The following is a 14714-nucleotide window of genomic DNA, read 5'->3' on the forward strand; positions in this document are numbered from 1 at the left end:
ACCTAGACCCGGTCCATGTAGGATGGAAAATGTAATCTGATAATGATACAGTTAAACAGTTTGATGTGACTAGTTTGATCTCTCTACACACACACACACACACACACACACACACACACACACACACACACTCACACAGGAGGTGAGTGTGACCTTTAGTTTAAGATGATTCTGATTGGTCGGCTGCCTCCAGGAGCCTGATGGGAGAATGAATCTGCTCTGGGTTCTGAATCCCTTCTGACCTCACTGATCGATATCAGTCCAGTGAGTCCTCCTCCGGGACCTGTCGGACCCCCTGGTCCTCCCCAGTGGACACCTGAAGGCTTGGTCCTCAGCCCCCCTCCTCCAACCAGTGGTGGAGGAGGGGGGGCGTCTCAAGACCAGAATCGGGAGTTTCCAGGCAGTTATTGCCAATAAAACCTGAGCATTTCTCCTAAACTCTGAAGCGCTCTCACTGGACATCCCTGTCAGCATGCACGAGGATGAGCGCAGCGCAGCGCGCGAGGATGAGCGCAGCGCAGCGCGCGAGGATGAGCGCAGCGCACGTGCAGCTGCCGGCTTCATGCTGTGCACAGATAGATGAAGAAAATTCTTGCACTTCACACCATGTTGCGTGTTAAAATGCATCAAATGTAGATATTTCTGAGAAATCCTTAAGATGACAGCTCAGACCTTGAGGCTCCTCCCACAAAGGCCTGACCCCACCCCTAGCACTCGGAGTGGGCGGGGCCAGTGGCTGCCTGGCCCCCGGTGGAGCGAAGCCGAGTATAAATGGAGAAAAGCCGCGCTGAAGCTTCGGGTCCTGCAGCCATCAGAGGAGCAGCAGCACGGTAAGAACCTCGGAGCTTCAGACTTTTCTTCTGTAAAACTGTTCCTCAGCAGACAAACACGCCAACGGCCCCTTTTTGAGAACAAGATGCGGGAAATGTGACGGTTTTCCAAAAAAGAGTTGTGACATTTCTGTTGTTGTCATTTAGTATTGAGATTCTTCTACCTGCAGGTTTATTTGTCTTCATGTCAGAAGTTTCAGCGGTTCCTCTGAACCTTTACGCACGAACGAGACCTTTTCTCCTCCGGGTTTGTTTAACATGTGACTGTCAGTCAGCTGGTTGAGTTCTATTTCTATTTCTTCATATTTATGTTTATACTGACATGATAATCAATCAAAGCCTTCCACATATATCATCTGCTTACTGATTCCATTAAAAGTGAAGGGCGGAGTTCTGGGTCCAGAACCGGTGAGCTGCGGTTGGAGGGTGGGCGGGGCTTTGACGAATGTAATGATGAAGACGTTGTTGATATCTCAGGTGAGCACACACACCTGCGCCTGCTGTTGGAGCTGCTGAAACATGGACCTTCTGTGGTTCCTGAGCGCCCTCAGCGTGTTCACCCTGCAGGAGCGGGCCGGCACCGGCGCCATGACGCTGAAGTCGGTCCTGCTCCGTCAGCTGCGGCCAGGGGGAGGGGCTTCTGCGTGTAGCCCCGCCCAGCACAGCAGGAGGAGGAGGAGCTGGGTGTGGAACCAGTTCTTTGTTCTGGAGGAGTTCACAGGGAACGATCCGCTCTACGTGGGGAAGGTGCGGCTGTGACGTCATCAAGTTCATTTTATGACCACATAAATCTGTGAAGACCCACGCCACGCTCAGAGGGCGAGGACGGTCTGTCACCTTCTCTCATGTCTTCTGACAGAATCATTTATTTAAGCGCCCGGTTTCTTCTGCAGCTCCACTCTGATGTGGATAAAGGTGACGGCCAGGTGAGATACGTCCTGACCGGCGAAGGCGCTGCGTCTATTTTCAGCATCGATGAGAGCACAGGGGACATTCACGCCACCAGAAGGCTGGATCGGGAACAGCAGGCCTACTACACCCTCAGGGCCCAGGCCAGAAACCGAGACACCAACCGTCTGGTGGAACCCGAGTCCCAGTTCATCATCAAAGTCCAGGATGTCAATGACAATGAGCCAAAGTTCCTGGATGGACCTTACACGGCCAGGGTGGCTGAGAGGTCCCCCGTAGGTGGGTCACACACCTGCAAGATTCAAATATGGCATCCCACTAAAGTTCAAATCACATGAGAGCAGTCGAAAAAGTTCTGTAAAACATGTCAAATGTGTTGGAACCAAAGCGGTCAGGTGTCGCTTATGTTGGGGCTTGTTCAGGGACGTCGGTGGTAACAGTGGTGGCCACAGACGCTGATGATCCCACCTATGGAAACTCGGCCAGGTTGATGTACAGCATCTTACAAGGTCAACCCTACTTCTCTGTGGAGCCAAAGACAGGTGACCACTTGTGCATCAATCGTGAACCTGTGTAACCCTGTAGGGGGCGTGGTCTGGGGGTTAGTTAATGCACGTCGCACATACATGATGGGGGATCTTTGTTATGTTGCAGCCTTACGCTAAGATAGAAACTCCAGATGCATTTGTCTCAATTAGCTCAGCCAAATGGCCAGATGTTGCTAGCATGATGTGTTGTAGTTCATACATGTTGCTACCCAAAGGTGTGGTGAGGACAGCTCTTCCTGACCTGGACAGGGAGGTGAGAGACAGTCACCTGCTGGTCGTCCAAGCTAAAGACATGATTGGACAGATAGGAGGACTGTCAGGAAGCACCAGCGTCACTGTGATTTTGACCGACGTCAACGACAATCCACCACATTTCCCCCGCAGTGAGTCTAACCTCTGAGCTCAAACAGTGCTGCTGATGGGGGTGGCCAGTGGTCCCTGTGGGTCCCCGTGGGTCCCCGTGGGTCCCTGTGGGTCCCCGTGAGTACCCGTGGGTCCCCGTGAGTACCCGTGGGTCCCCGTGAGTACCCGTGGGTCCCTGTGGGTTCCCGTGAGTACCTGGGGGTCCCCTTGAGTACGTGGGTCCCCTTGAGTACCCGTGGGTCCCTGTGGGTTCCTGTGAGTACCTGTGGGTCCCCGTGAGTACCCGTGGGTCCCCGTGAGTACCTGGGGGTCCCCTTGAGTACGTGGGTCCCCTTGAGTACCTGTGGGTTCCTGTGAGTACCTGTGGGTCCCCATGAGTACCTGTGGGTTCCCGCGAGTACCTGGGGGTCCCCTTGAGTACGTGGGTCCCCTTGAGTACCTGTGGGTCCCTGTGGGTACTCGTATAACCCCTAAGCCTAACCGGTGTTTGTGTGTTCCTGTGTGTGGCAACAGGAAGTTACCAGTTCAGTGTTCGAGAGTCTGAACTGGTTTCGACCGTGGTGGCCAAGATCCGAGCTGTGGATCCGGATGAGGGTCCAAATGCTGAGCTGGATTACAGGATCCTAGATGGAGACGGTCTGGGGACCTTCAGCATCACCACGGATTCACACACTCAGGAAGGGCTGATCACGCTACACAAGGTACCAGTTTAATATCTGCTCGTTACACCTGAAGGAGCCGTGGCAACGCTAACCTTCGCCACGGCCCCTGAGCACGTTGGGCAGAAGTCGAGCCGCTGACGTTTCTCCTCTCTAAACTGGTTCCTCCTGTGTGGAACAGCTGGAACTGGTTAGGCTACAGCTGACTCCTTCAGTCCCACTAGAAGGACCGTGAGGTGCTGGTACTTTAGAGTCAGCTTCTCTTTCCTTTAAGAGAAACATCGAATGTCTTTGTTGGGTGGATTTTTCTGTCAGATGTCAAAACGTCTGACCGGAAACAAGCGTTGTGGTTGGTTCTCCTGAGAAAAGGCTGGTGATCTCCATGGTGAACTGGTCTCCATGCAGCAGCTGATTAATCTCAGATGGATCCTCTCAGATGCTGCTGACTCACTTGGGCTGTTTTCATGCCATTAATGCGATGCTGGTCTGTCTGCTGGTGATGTTCATCTGGACTGTGCTCCTCTGGATCCCACCTGGTCCCACAGGAGAACCTTCTGCTGCCAAACAGCTGCTGTCAGCCATGTTTAGTATGAAGGCAGTGATGAATTTAAAGACGCTCTGATCCATCGAACCCTCAGCGTCCCTTGAGCTCTGGGACCAGAGGATGAAGATAAGGGGCACTGATGCTTGGTCTCCTCTGGCTGCAGAATCTGGACTTTGAGACCAAGTCCAGCTACATGCTGCGTGTGGAGGCGTCCAACCTCTACGTGGACGCTCGTTTCCTGTCGTCGGGTCCGTTCAGCGACGTGGCGACGGTTCGGCTGCTGGTGCAGAATGTGGATGAGCCGCCCGTCTTCCACTCCTCTGTCAGCTGGATGATGGTCTCTGAGGCGGCGGCAGTGGGCACGGAGGTGGGCTCGGTGTTGGCTCGAGACCCTGACGCCACCAACAGCCCCATCAGGTATCTCTGCTGACGCTGCTCCACCCCTGACACGTGTGTTGGTGTCCTAACAGCCTGGGCTCCTCCTGCAGGTATTCCATAGACAGGCAGTCCAACCTGGAGCGCTACTTTCACATTGACAGTGGTACCGGTGTGATCACAACAGCTCAGCCTCTGGACAGAGAGACCGTCGCTGTGCACAACATCACTGTGGTGGCGACTGAGCGTCGTGAGTCTGAAGCCCCCAATTTTAAGCAGCTGAAAAGACGGTTGAATTAATGCTGAAACGTCACGACGGACAGCTGAGCTCAGCTAAGAGCAGCTAGCAACAATCAGCAGCTGGTTTCACCTCCGCTACAGAAACAGGCGGCTCCATGAACGTGTGCTAAGCTGCAGAGCATTTTCTGGCTGTTCTTTCATTCCTGTTTGTTTTCTGCCTGGGTGACTTCCTGCCTGGTTCTGATGCCAGTGGATCCGTCCCTGACAGGGAAAGCTGTGGTTCTGATCTCTGTGACTGATGTCAACGACAACCCCCCCAGCTTGGCCATCGACTACGACACTTTTGTGTGTGAGAACTCTGAACCTGGACAGGTAAGGACCATTAAACTCAGATATTGGTGAGACTGGTAACTCTGGAGCATCTTCGACTTCAGCGTCCTGGCGCCGGTGCCGGCCCGCTTTGATGCCACATAAATAAAAGTGGGTGACCCCTGAACTTCAGCCCCACCAGCTGACTGTTATTTACCTGCTGTGCTGGTTCAGTCCCCAAATCTACTTTAATCTGGTTCTGATTTGCATCCAAATGTTCCATCACAGTTCACGTAATCTGATCAGTCTGAGGTCACATGACCTGGATTTACACACCAACCCAACTGGATTCTTGTTTGTGGCTGTGAAGTCAGACGCTTCTGTCCGACCAGATGAAGTCGTACGCTTCACTAGTCCCAATCTCTGCCTCTCTCAACCTGGACTTGGTCCTTCTGCTCAATCCAACTTGACCCCTCAGATCGTTCAAACACTGAGCGCTGTGGATCGTGATGAGCCTGAGGAAGGGCAGCACTTCCTGTTCTCTCTGTCAGAGGCTGGCCAGAACCTCAGCTTCACTCTCAGAGACAACAAGGGTAAAGCTGATAGCTAAGCAGCGTCACGTGAGAATGGAAGCTGTATTAGTGGACCTGGGGTTTTGTCTCTTGGCCTCCAGACAACACGGCGTCCATCCTGACGCGGCCCGGCGGGTTCCTGCAGCGGGATCAGCTGCTCCACCTCCTGCCAGTGGTGATTTCAGACAGCAGTCGTCCACCTCTCAGCAGCACCAACACTCTGTCCATCACTGTCTGCACCTGTGACGCTGCCGGAGAGCCCCGGTCCTGCCGCCAGGGGGCGCCACTGCTCCTCCTGGTGAGCCTCCAAAGTGCTGTCACCGCCGCTGTCCTCACCTGTATCCTCACGCTTCTAGGTGAGATGCGTAATTAGAGCCCCGCCCCTTTCACCTCCACAGGAGCAGCTCTGATCAATAAAGAAGCTGTCTGATCAGACAGGTGAATCACGCCAGCAGCCACCAGATGGTGTTGAGACCTCAGGGGGGTTATAGTAGTTTTACCATTGTGACATTATTGTCCTGAAGATTAGGTGAATAAACATTAAACAACTCAGTTAATTATAGATGTAAAATACTGTAAGTCAGCAGCTTTTAAAGAAGCTGTAGAAGTTAATTTAAAAAAACTGAATCACTGCTCTTTAGGGAACCTCCTGTGTGTTGTGAAGTCAAACGTCCTCCGCTGGAATGACTGATTGCTCCACCACTTCTGTCATCAGGTGTTGTGGTGGTAACAGCAGCCATCAGGCGAAGGCGGAGGGACCCTCTGACCGTGGTGGCTGAGCGCTGCGTTCAAGAGAACATCGTTTGTTACGATGACGAAGGTGGAGGTGAGGAGGACACTGAGGCCTTCGACATGCTGGCTTTGAGACATCTCAACACAACAGGCCAAAGCCACCAAACCCAAGCCAGGACCCTCACCTCCACGTCTGAGCCAACGTCAGAGGGCAACTGGCTGTTTCTGCCCTTCATCAGGGAGCGCCTGCAGCAGGCAGATCTGGACTCAGCAGCGCCCCCCTTCGACTCCCTGCAGACCTACGCCTTTGAGGGCAGTGGCTCATCTGCTGCGTCCCTCAGCTCATTAAACTCACTCGATTCTTTCAACTCCCAAGAGTGTCAGCAAAACTACGACCTTCTGAAGGAGTGGGGGCCACGATTCAGGAAACTAGCCGATCTCTATGGGCACCGTGAGGGAGGGGGGCGGCCCTGTAGCCCTCAGATTACACCTGTGGAATGGAGACAAGGACCTGTCCTCATACAGACTCCTGTGGATAACCAAGAGTAGCTGTCGTATAGATGGAAGAAGAATAGTCATTAGGATATCATTATAAATGACACAATGAGGCAGATCTGCAGTGGTGAGTGAGGAGATCTTTGTTCACCACAGCTGGTTGTGGACTGTGAGGACTTCTACATCTTAAATGGTCATCTCGCTGTTTAGCACCAGCTGTTTCAGGGTTCTACAACAAGAGCAAGGGCAGATATGTGTGTCATCAAGATCAGTTGGTAAAGCTAAATGTCTTTTCTCCCTCTGCTGGTAGCAGGTAGCTCTTCCTTCAGCATCTATGGCTTCGAGAAGTTGCCTTGTTTCTGAAAGATCTGCTAGAAATAAACTTCAGACTATCGACCCTCCTAATGTTTGTGTCCCTAAAGATGCATCTATGACAGCTGGGAGAAGGTCATAAAAGGGCAAACGTCTTTATTAAAGCATGTCTTTCTATCACTACATGACTGTTGTCATCATTTTCACTCCGAGTCAAAAAACTTCATGAATATTTGACATATATTGAAAACGCAAGAATAAAGTGAGTGACTACAGTCAATTAATAACTAATCATAAGGATAATGACTAATAACAGAATTGTTGTGAAGGGCTTAAAGGTGTTTAAAGTCACATTAAGGTGTGTGTGATCTGACAGGCGGGTCAATGATAGGAGAGAACACTGAGAACGTGCTCTGCTCTTGGGTTCTGTTCTGAAACCAGCAGCTTTGGGTCAAAGTCCTGGTGCAACTTCATCATCTCGGATGGATAACGAGTCAGCAAAGGTCGTTGTTGTCTCCAAAAGAAGAGAGTTTCCTCAGGAGTTCCTCCTGGAGCCGATGTTGTAGCCACATTCCTCTACGGAACATCAGGTTTTACTGACATTCTACCAACATATAATAGGACAGTTCTCTCAAAAAGGTCACAGAATGGCAAAGTGGGTAAAGTTTTGCTCACCTTTTAATGGAAAGTGTGTAATTTTATTGCTTTTTGGTCGTTCGCCCTTCATCCTTTAGGTGGCGCTGCCGCCGATTCCAGAAAACCGTCTGATTTAGGAGACCTTTATTTTGACAGCGTAACCCGGATGTTAAGACTACCTCTTCCGGTGTGTCTGTCGCTGAGGTGGCTGTTTAGCTGTTACCGTCCTCTCTGTTTACTTGGGACCAGTTCTATGAGGTTCTGAGGCGATGTGGCTCCATGTCCGACCCGGTGGATCTCTGCTGCTCTGTCTGCTCCTGCAGGCCTGCCTCGCCCCCCCTCTGGCCGCTTGGGACGCTGATCTGGAGTTGCTGGACTTGGTGGAAGAGATCCCACAGACCTTCTACCAGTTCCTCTCTGTAGCCCAGGTTCGTGCTAAATGCTAATGTCTCCATGGTAACCGCACGAAAGCCGCTAGCTAACATAATTACTTAACTGCAGCACGTGGGCGCGTTCTTAGCGGAAGCAACAAATGCTGACATATAAAACAGACAGACAGCTAATAGTCAACATGTCTGTCTGTCCTGTCTGTCTCTCCCCATCATCTCTCTCCCTCCTGTCTCTCTCTCCCTCCCGTCTCTCTCTCTCTCCCTCCTCTCTCTCTCCCTCCTGTCTCACTCTCTCCCTCCTGTCTCTCTCCCTCCTGTCTCTCTCTCCCTCCTCTCTCTCTCCCTCTCTCTCTCCCTCCCTCTCTCTCTCCCTCCTGTCTCTCTCTCCCTCCTGTCTCTCTCTCCCTCCTGTCTCTCTCTCCCTCCTGTCTCTCTCTCCCTCCTGTCTCTCTCTCCCTCCCGTCTCACTCTCTCCCTCCCGTCCCTCTCTCCCTCCCGTCTCTCCCTCCCGTCTCTCTCTCCCTCCCGTCTCTCTCCCTCCCGTCTCTCTCTCCCTCCCGTCTCTCTCCCTCCCGTCTCTCTCTCCCTCCCGTCTCTCTCTCCCTCCCGTCACTCTCTCCCTCCTGTCTCTCTCCCTCCCGTCTCTCTCCCTCCCGTCTCTCTCTCCCTCCCGTCACTCTCTCCCTCCTGTCTCTCTCTCCCTCCCGTCTCTCTCTCCCTCCTCTCTCTCTCCCTCCTGTCTCACTCTCTCCCTCCTGTCTCTCTCTCCCTCCTGTCTCTCCCTCCCTCCCGTCACTCTCTCCCTCCCGTCTCTCTCTCCCTCCCGTCTCTCTCCCCCTCCCGTCTCTCTCTCCCTCCCTGTCTCTCCCCCTCCCGTCTCTCTCTCCCTCCCGTCTCTCTCTCCCTCCCGTCACTCTCTCCCTCCTGTCTCTCTCCCTCCCGTCTCTCTCTCCCCCCCGTCTCTCCCTCCTGATTCCCAGGATGCATCATCAGCAGAGATAAAGAAGGCCTATCGACGGTTGTCTCTCTCTCTTCATCCTGACAAGAACAAAGATGAAAATGCAGAAACTCAGTTTAGACAGGTAAGACACAGTCCTGTGGTGCACCTGTAGACAACAACGGTGTGTCCAGATGTTTCAGTTCATGCGCCCTTTCAACCATCTGACCACAGGTTCAGATTTAAGATGCACTCAGATTGTCTGATTTTCAGCTGGTGGCCATTTACGAAGTCCTGAAGGACGAGGAAAGAAGACGCAAGTGAGTAAAGGCTCTCCACCAATCAGAAAGGGGCACCTCTCTAGCCCCTCCCCCAGGCAGCTGCAGCCCAGGTGTATCAGCTCGGGTGCACACTTCCTGTCATGCTTGACCGTGACGACCTTCTACATCCGCAGGTATGATGACATCCTGGTGAACGGGCTTCCTGACTGGCGCCAGCCTGTCTTTTACTATCGAAGAGTGAGGAAGATGAGTAATGCAGAGCTGGGCTTCCTCCTCTTCCTCATCCTTACCGTGGGACATTATGCTGTCATCTGGTCCATCTACTTGGAAAAGCAGCTGGTGAGGCAGCTCATCGGAGCCAGGCCTCCTGTCAGAAGACAAGGTCAGCTGGGGCTGTTCCTCAACTCTCTTTACTTCCAGGATGAGTTGCTGAGCAAGAAGAAGAAAGAAAAGAGGAAGAAAGTGAGTTCCCGACCTGCAGAAGACCTGAGGGTTACGGGCCAGGAACGGGCGGACAGGTACCTCTGTGGTGTCGGCTCCCTGCCTTGACCCGGGTTCATTGTGTGTTTGCTGTTGCAGAGTTCTAGAACGACCTCACTGGCACGATATCCTCCCTCTGAAGCTCAGCATCTGGGTTTACCTGTCCATGAAGAACCTCCCACAGACCATCCAGGTGGGAGGCGGCCTGTCCCGGTCCTGCTGCTGAGCTGGGCTCTGGTCTCAGGGCAGATCTTTGTGTGTTTCAGGAGGTGAAGCAGTATTATGAAGAGTACCAGCAGCTGAAGCAGCAGCAGAGAGAAGAGGCTGAAGCTGTGCAGGAACTTACTGCCAGTAAACACTTTGGTTTCCTTGGCAACTGTGGTTTTCCTCTTATTGGTTCTGTAAAGTGGTGCTGAGAACCAACCAGGGTATAATGTTGGGGTGTCTCAGGACAATCTGAGCTCTCAGACTTCCTGTCACCTGCTGATGTCACGTCTGTTCAGGAGAGAAGAGGCCAAAGGTCAAGAAGCCAAAGGTGGAGTTTCCCGTTTATGAACCATCATTGGAGAAGATGAACTTCCAGAAATATGACCAGACAACATCCATTGAGGAGATTGAGGATCAAATGGACGATTGGCTGCAGGACCGGAAAGTGTCCAAGAAGAAGGTCTGATGTTTTTGACGTTCCACTGATCCGTTTGTTCTTGCATGTGTTCACAATCAGAATCCCATCAGCTGTGATGTCACTTCCTGTTTGTTTCCAGGGTGCTGATTGGACCGAAGACGACCTCAGCCTCCTCAGTAGGTTGATGGTTAAATTCCCAGGTGGAACTCCGGGTCGTTGGGAGAAGATTGCCCAGGATCTGGGCAGATCTGTGACTGATGTGAGTCCAACCTTCCATCACACAGTACAAAGCCCCGCCCACACGAGGAGGTGGCTGCTGGTGGCACCACACGCACACACACACACGCACACACACACACACACGCGCACACACACACAGTGAGATGAGACAGGACTCAGAGAGAAGAAACATTCATTTTCTCTGTGTTGGTTTCTACAACAGGTCACATCCAAAGTGAAACAGGTGAAAGACAGCGTGAGCCAGACTCCAGGTAAACCGAGCTTCTCTTGTCAGTGTCTTTGGATTCTGCTGAGCCATCACCTCCTCCTGCTCCTGCTCCTCCTGCTCCTCCCTTTCAGGTCTGGTGAAGCTATCGGAGCTAAAGGGAGAGAGAGACGCCGGTGAGGAGGAACAGAAAGAGGAACCAGAGTCGGCTACAGTGGCCAGAAAGAGAAACAGGAAGTCGGCAGCCACTGATGCAGGAGAGACCAAGGTCAGAGGTCACCGACAGAGAGATTTTGACCCATCGGCAGCAGAGGCAGAAGAGGCCGAGCCTCTGGAGAGTCGAGAGAAAGCAGAATCTGCAGTTTGGACCCAGAACCAACAGAAACTTCTGGAGCTGGCTCTGCAGCAGTTCCCCAGAGGAACCGCAGAGCGCTGGGACCGCATCGCCAAGGTCGTTCCTGGGAAGACCAAGGTGAGGCCTGAGACGCTGGCAGCTGCAGATCTCAATGATTTCTCATTTTCCTTTAGGTGAGACAGATGCGTGGAATCCTGCTGCTCCTCTATATCCTGTCTGTGACAGATTAGATGACATCATTACTCTAATCTGAGATTAGTAACGTACAATCACATCCTGGAAACCCTGAGGAGCACCTGGCTGATCTGAACCTCAGCCCTGAGACCAGTTCGATCAGAACTATAACTTCATTTTAAGTCCAATAAATTCTATCATTAAGCAGAAACTTTGGACTGGGAGGTCTTCTGGGTTCTGTTGAACATTGTTGGTCTGCTGCTGGGTCGCCTGTATCTTGGCGTCATTACCTGGTTCACTGTGATTGATTTGCTCGTCCGGTTCCACACAGGCTGATTCATGTGTGTTTTTCAGGAGGAGTGTATGATTCGTTATAAGATGTTGGCCGAACTTGTCCAGAAGAGGAAACAGGCCAAAAGCTGATGAAAGGTGTGACTCTGCTTCCTGCTACGACTCTCACAGACAATGTTTACGAGTGACGGAGGAATCAGGTGACTTCCTGGAACGCACCTGAACACTGACCTCGCAGTATCACGTGCCTTAGCGTACTTTCAACCAACTTCCCCTCAGTTGGTCAATAAAGTATTTATTACCTTTTGTAGTTTGTGTCATTCTTTCACAATCAGGCTTTTTTGTGGACTCTTTCATCTGAAATTCTTTTAGAAAATAAGGAATCTATCAAATAAAACAAGACATGTTGTATTTGACTGTATGTATCAGAGCATTTACACAAAGTTTCACATCCCGATATCTGTATGGGTACCGAACATAAATCACTTACACAACCATGAAAAAATTAAAGGTGTAAAATAATGTTATGGATGTTTAGAAGAAATATATTTAACTTAAAAATAGGTTTCATGGTGTTAAAACCTTTTTATTAATTCGATTCTAAAAATATATGTAAGTATCATGAAAATATTGTTGAATGGAAGATTGAACATGTTAAGATTTAAACGTTTTAAAGAAATTAGATTAAAATTCAAATCCCCCTTTTACAGGAAAAGAAACTCCAATATCAGGACGTTAACTAACGCTGGAACTATAAAGAAGGAACTTTATTTTTATGGCAGGTTTCTGACGTTGTTTTAGTTATTGTCCTTTTTGTCCCCGAATATTTATGTTGGGAATTTTTAATGATTCATTTTCTTTGGTTATTTTTTACTTTTGTTCTGTGTATTATCGTTGTGTGTAAAATGTCACAAAAACTGAATTAGATAAAAGAATATTTTAATAAACAAGGAGAAGGAAGATACGGCAGAATAAAAGGACGGACCAGAAATCACGACATTCTACTTCCTGTCAGTGCAACAGCGGTAACGCACGGAACTGTTAGCCGATACCTGTCACCAACTAACCTGGTTTGTTCCACGCCTCGCTGTCACCGTAAGTCAGTTTGATTCGTTTTTCATCGTTTTCCTGCATTAAAGTGACCAGAAGTACGACTTTAGGAAGTGCTAACAGCTAACAGCTAACGCAAAGTCAGAACGCTGCGAGCTAAAACACCAACTGGCCTCGTATGTATACATCTAATTAATGGGCTGACTGACAAGACTCGCGCACGCACGCACACCTACGCACGCACGCACACAGTAAGTGTGTTTATAGATATATTTATACACTATACAGTTACACTTGAATATATAAAGATCATCTGGTAGAGGTCTGTGGGATGAGCTCGTGTGTGTGTAGAGAAGGAACAGACGCATCCATCCATCCATCATCCATCCGTCCGTCATCCATCCATCCATCCGTCCGTCATCCATCCATCCATCCGTCCGTCATCCATCCATCCATCCATCCATCCGTCCGTCATCTGCAGCTTTAGCAGCATGTATCTCTAACAGATGATTGTGGCTGTGTTCTTGGGGTGAATCTAAAAGGTTCCCTGAGGGTTTAAATCGAACACTTTTATGTTATTTGCTGTCTTGTCTTGTTCCCTTGCTCTTATCTCCATGTTTGGTTTTTGTTGTGAGCAGCTGAGACTGGCACTGACAGCTAACATTAGCTAACATTAGCTGACACGATGTGACAACCGACCACGTTTCAGGTGTTGACTCGGGTGTGTTTTGTCTTGTGCAGGTATAATGAAGAAGACATGTCTCTGCACAACATGTTGCAGCAACAAATCAGCTCTGCTCAGGCATTGCTGCTGAGGGCCGAGAAGCTGTTTCAGGGTGTGGAGGGCCACCAGAAACTCTGTGGAAAGATCCGAGCAGAGCTGCGCTTCCTGAGGCGGGTGGAGTCAGGGGAGCTACAGGTCAAAGAGTCTCACCTGCACAGCACCAACCTGACCCACCTGACGGCCATCGTGGAGTCAGCCGAGAGCGTCGAGGGCGTGGTCTCTCTGCTCCATGTCTTCAACTATCAGGATGGTGACGGCGTCAGACAGAGCCTGGTCGTGGATGTGGTGGCCAGTGGGGGACACACCTGGGTGAAGGCAGTGGGCAGGAAGGCAGAGGCCCTGCACAATATCTGGCAGGGGAGGGGCCAGTATGGCGACAAGAGCATCATCAGGCAGGCGGAGGACTTCCTGCAGGCCAGCCACCAGCAGCCGGTCCAGTACAGACACCCCCACATCATCTTTGCTTTCTACAATGGTGTCTCCTGTCCTATGGCTGACCGGCTCAGGGACATGGGGATCTCCGTCCGCGGGGACATTGTTGCTGTCAACATCATGGCTGCACAGGAGGGAAGAGAGGAGGAGCTGGAAGGTGAGGAGGAAACGGATGAAGAGGAGGAGGAGGAGGAGGAGGAAGCTAATTCAGAGCTGACGCGGGTCGACCGCGGCACAGTGGTGGCCAGCCTGGCGTTCCCTGCTCAGGTGCAGGTGGAGGAGTGTCCGCGCGTTAACCTGGACATCACCACCCTCATCACGTACGTGTCATCGCTGAGCCACGGCCGCTGTCACTTCACCTTCAGGGAGCCGGTGCTGACGGAGCAGGCGGCCCAGGAGCGCCAGCAGCAGGTGCTGCCTCAGCTGGACGCCTTCCTGGAGGGAAAAGAGCTTTTTGCTTGTCGCGCTGCCGTCCATGACTTCCAGGCCATTCTGGACACGCTGGGTGGGCCGGGTGAGAAGGACCGAGCTCAGAAGCTGCTCGCTCGCCTCCACCTCGTGGACGACCAGCCGTCGGAGCGCACCATGCACCTCACACGCACCGCCAAAGTCAACGAGCGATCGCTCATGATCTTTGGCACCGGAGACGCACTGAGAGCCGTCACCATGACGGCCAACAGCCGGTTTGTCAGGGCAGCAGCCAATCAGGGAGTCCGATACAGTGTGTTCATCCATCAACCCAGAGCCCTGACTGAAGGCAAAGAGTGGAGGGCCACGCCCGTCTGACGGAGACATTTCCTGTGCCGCTGGACTCGGTCAGCTGACCAATGGAGAGGGCTTTCAATAAAGTATAGTGATGATTGAGTAGATGTGATGTCAAAGATTTAATAAATCATACAAATCAAACTTCAGTTTCTCTCTGCCACTGTGAGGAAAACTAAACCAGA

General features: G+C 51.5%; 3 protein-coding genes across 3 annotated transcripts; all 3 read left to right on the forward strand.

The window, feature by feature from the left end:
- The first annotated feature begins 760 nt into the window (after positions 1-760).
- Positions 761-7333, forward strand: LOC115247906 (cadherin-7-like). The gene is made up of 12 exons (XM_029830880.1): positions 761-830; positions 1308-1577; positions 1724-2018; positions 2162-2281; positions 2503-2670; positions 3164-3351; positions 4017-4270; positions 4342-4478; positions 4719-4840; positions 5256-5370; positions 5451-5705; positions 6065-7333. The coding sequence occupies exons 2-12, from the start codon at positions 1350-1352 to the stop codon at positions 6628-6630; spliced, it is 2448 nt and encodes an 815-aa protein (XP_029686740.1). The 5' UTR covers positions 761-830; positions 1308-1349; the 3' UTR covers positions 6631-7333.
- Positions 7334-7684: 351 nt separating this feature from the next.
- On the forward strand, positions 7685-11807 carry LOC115247908 (dnaJ homolog subfamily C member 1-like). The gene is made up of 12 exons (XM_029830908.1): positions 7685-7952; positions 8894-8995; positions 9124-9170; positions 9305-9470; positions 9552-9649; positions 9711-9804; positions 9878-9962; positions 10115-10278; positions 10376-10495; positions 10679-10727; positions 10816-11153; positions 11565-11807. The coding sequence occupies exons 1-12, from the start codon at positions 7794-7796 to the stop codon at positions 11631-11633; spliced, it is 1491 nt and encodes a 496-aa protein (XP_029686768.1). The 5' UTR covers positions 7685-7793; the 3' UTR covers positions 11634-11807.
- A 669-nt stretch (positions 11808-12476) lies between these two features.
- Positions 12477-14673, forward strand: LOC101065168 (UPF0415 protein C7orf25 homolog). The gene is made up of 2 exons (XM_003976719.3): positions 12477-12596; positions 13293-14673. The coding sequence occupies exon 2, from the start codon at positions 13309-13311 to the stop codon at positions 14551-14553; it is 1245 nt and encodes a 414-aa protein (XP_003976768.1). The 5' UTR covers positions 12477-12596; positions 13293-13308; the 3' UTR covers positions 14554-14673.
- The last annotated feature ends 41 nt before the right edge of the window (positions 14674-14714 follow it).

Source organism: Takifugu rubripes, chromosome 22 (genome assembly GCF_901000725.2).
Source record: "Takifugu rubripes chromosome 22, fTakRub1.2, whole genome shotgun sequence".
NCBI lineage: Eukaryota > Metazoa > Chordata > Actinopteri > Tetraodontiformes > Tetraodontidae > Takifugu > Takifugu rubripes.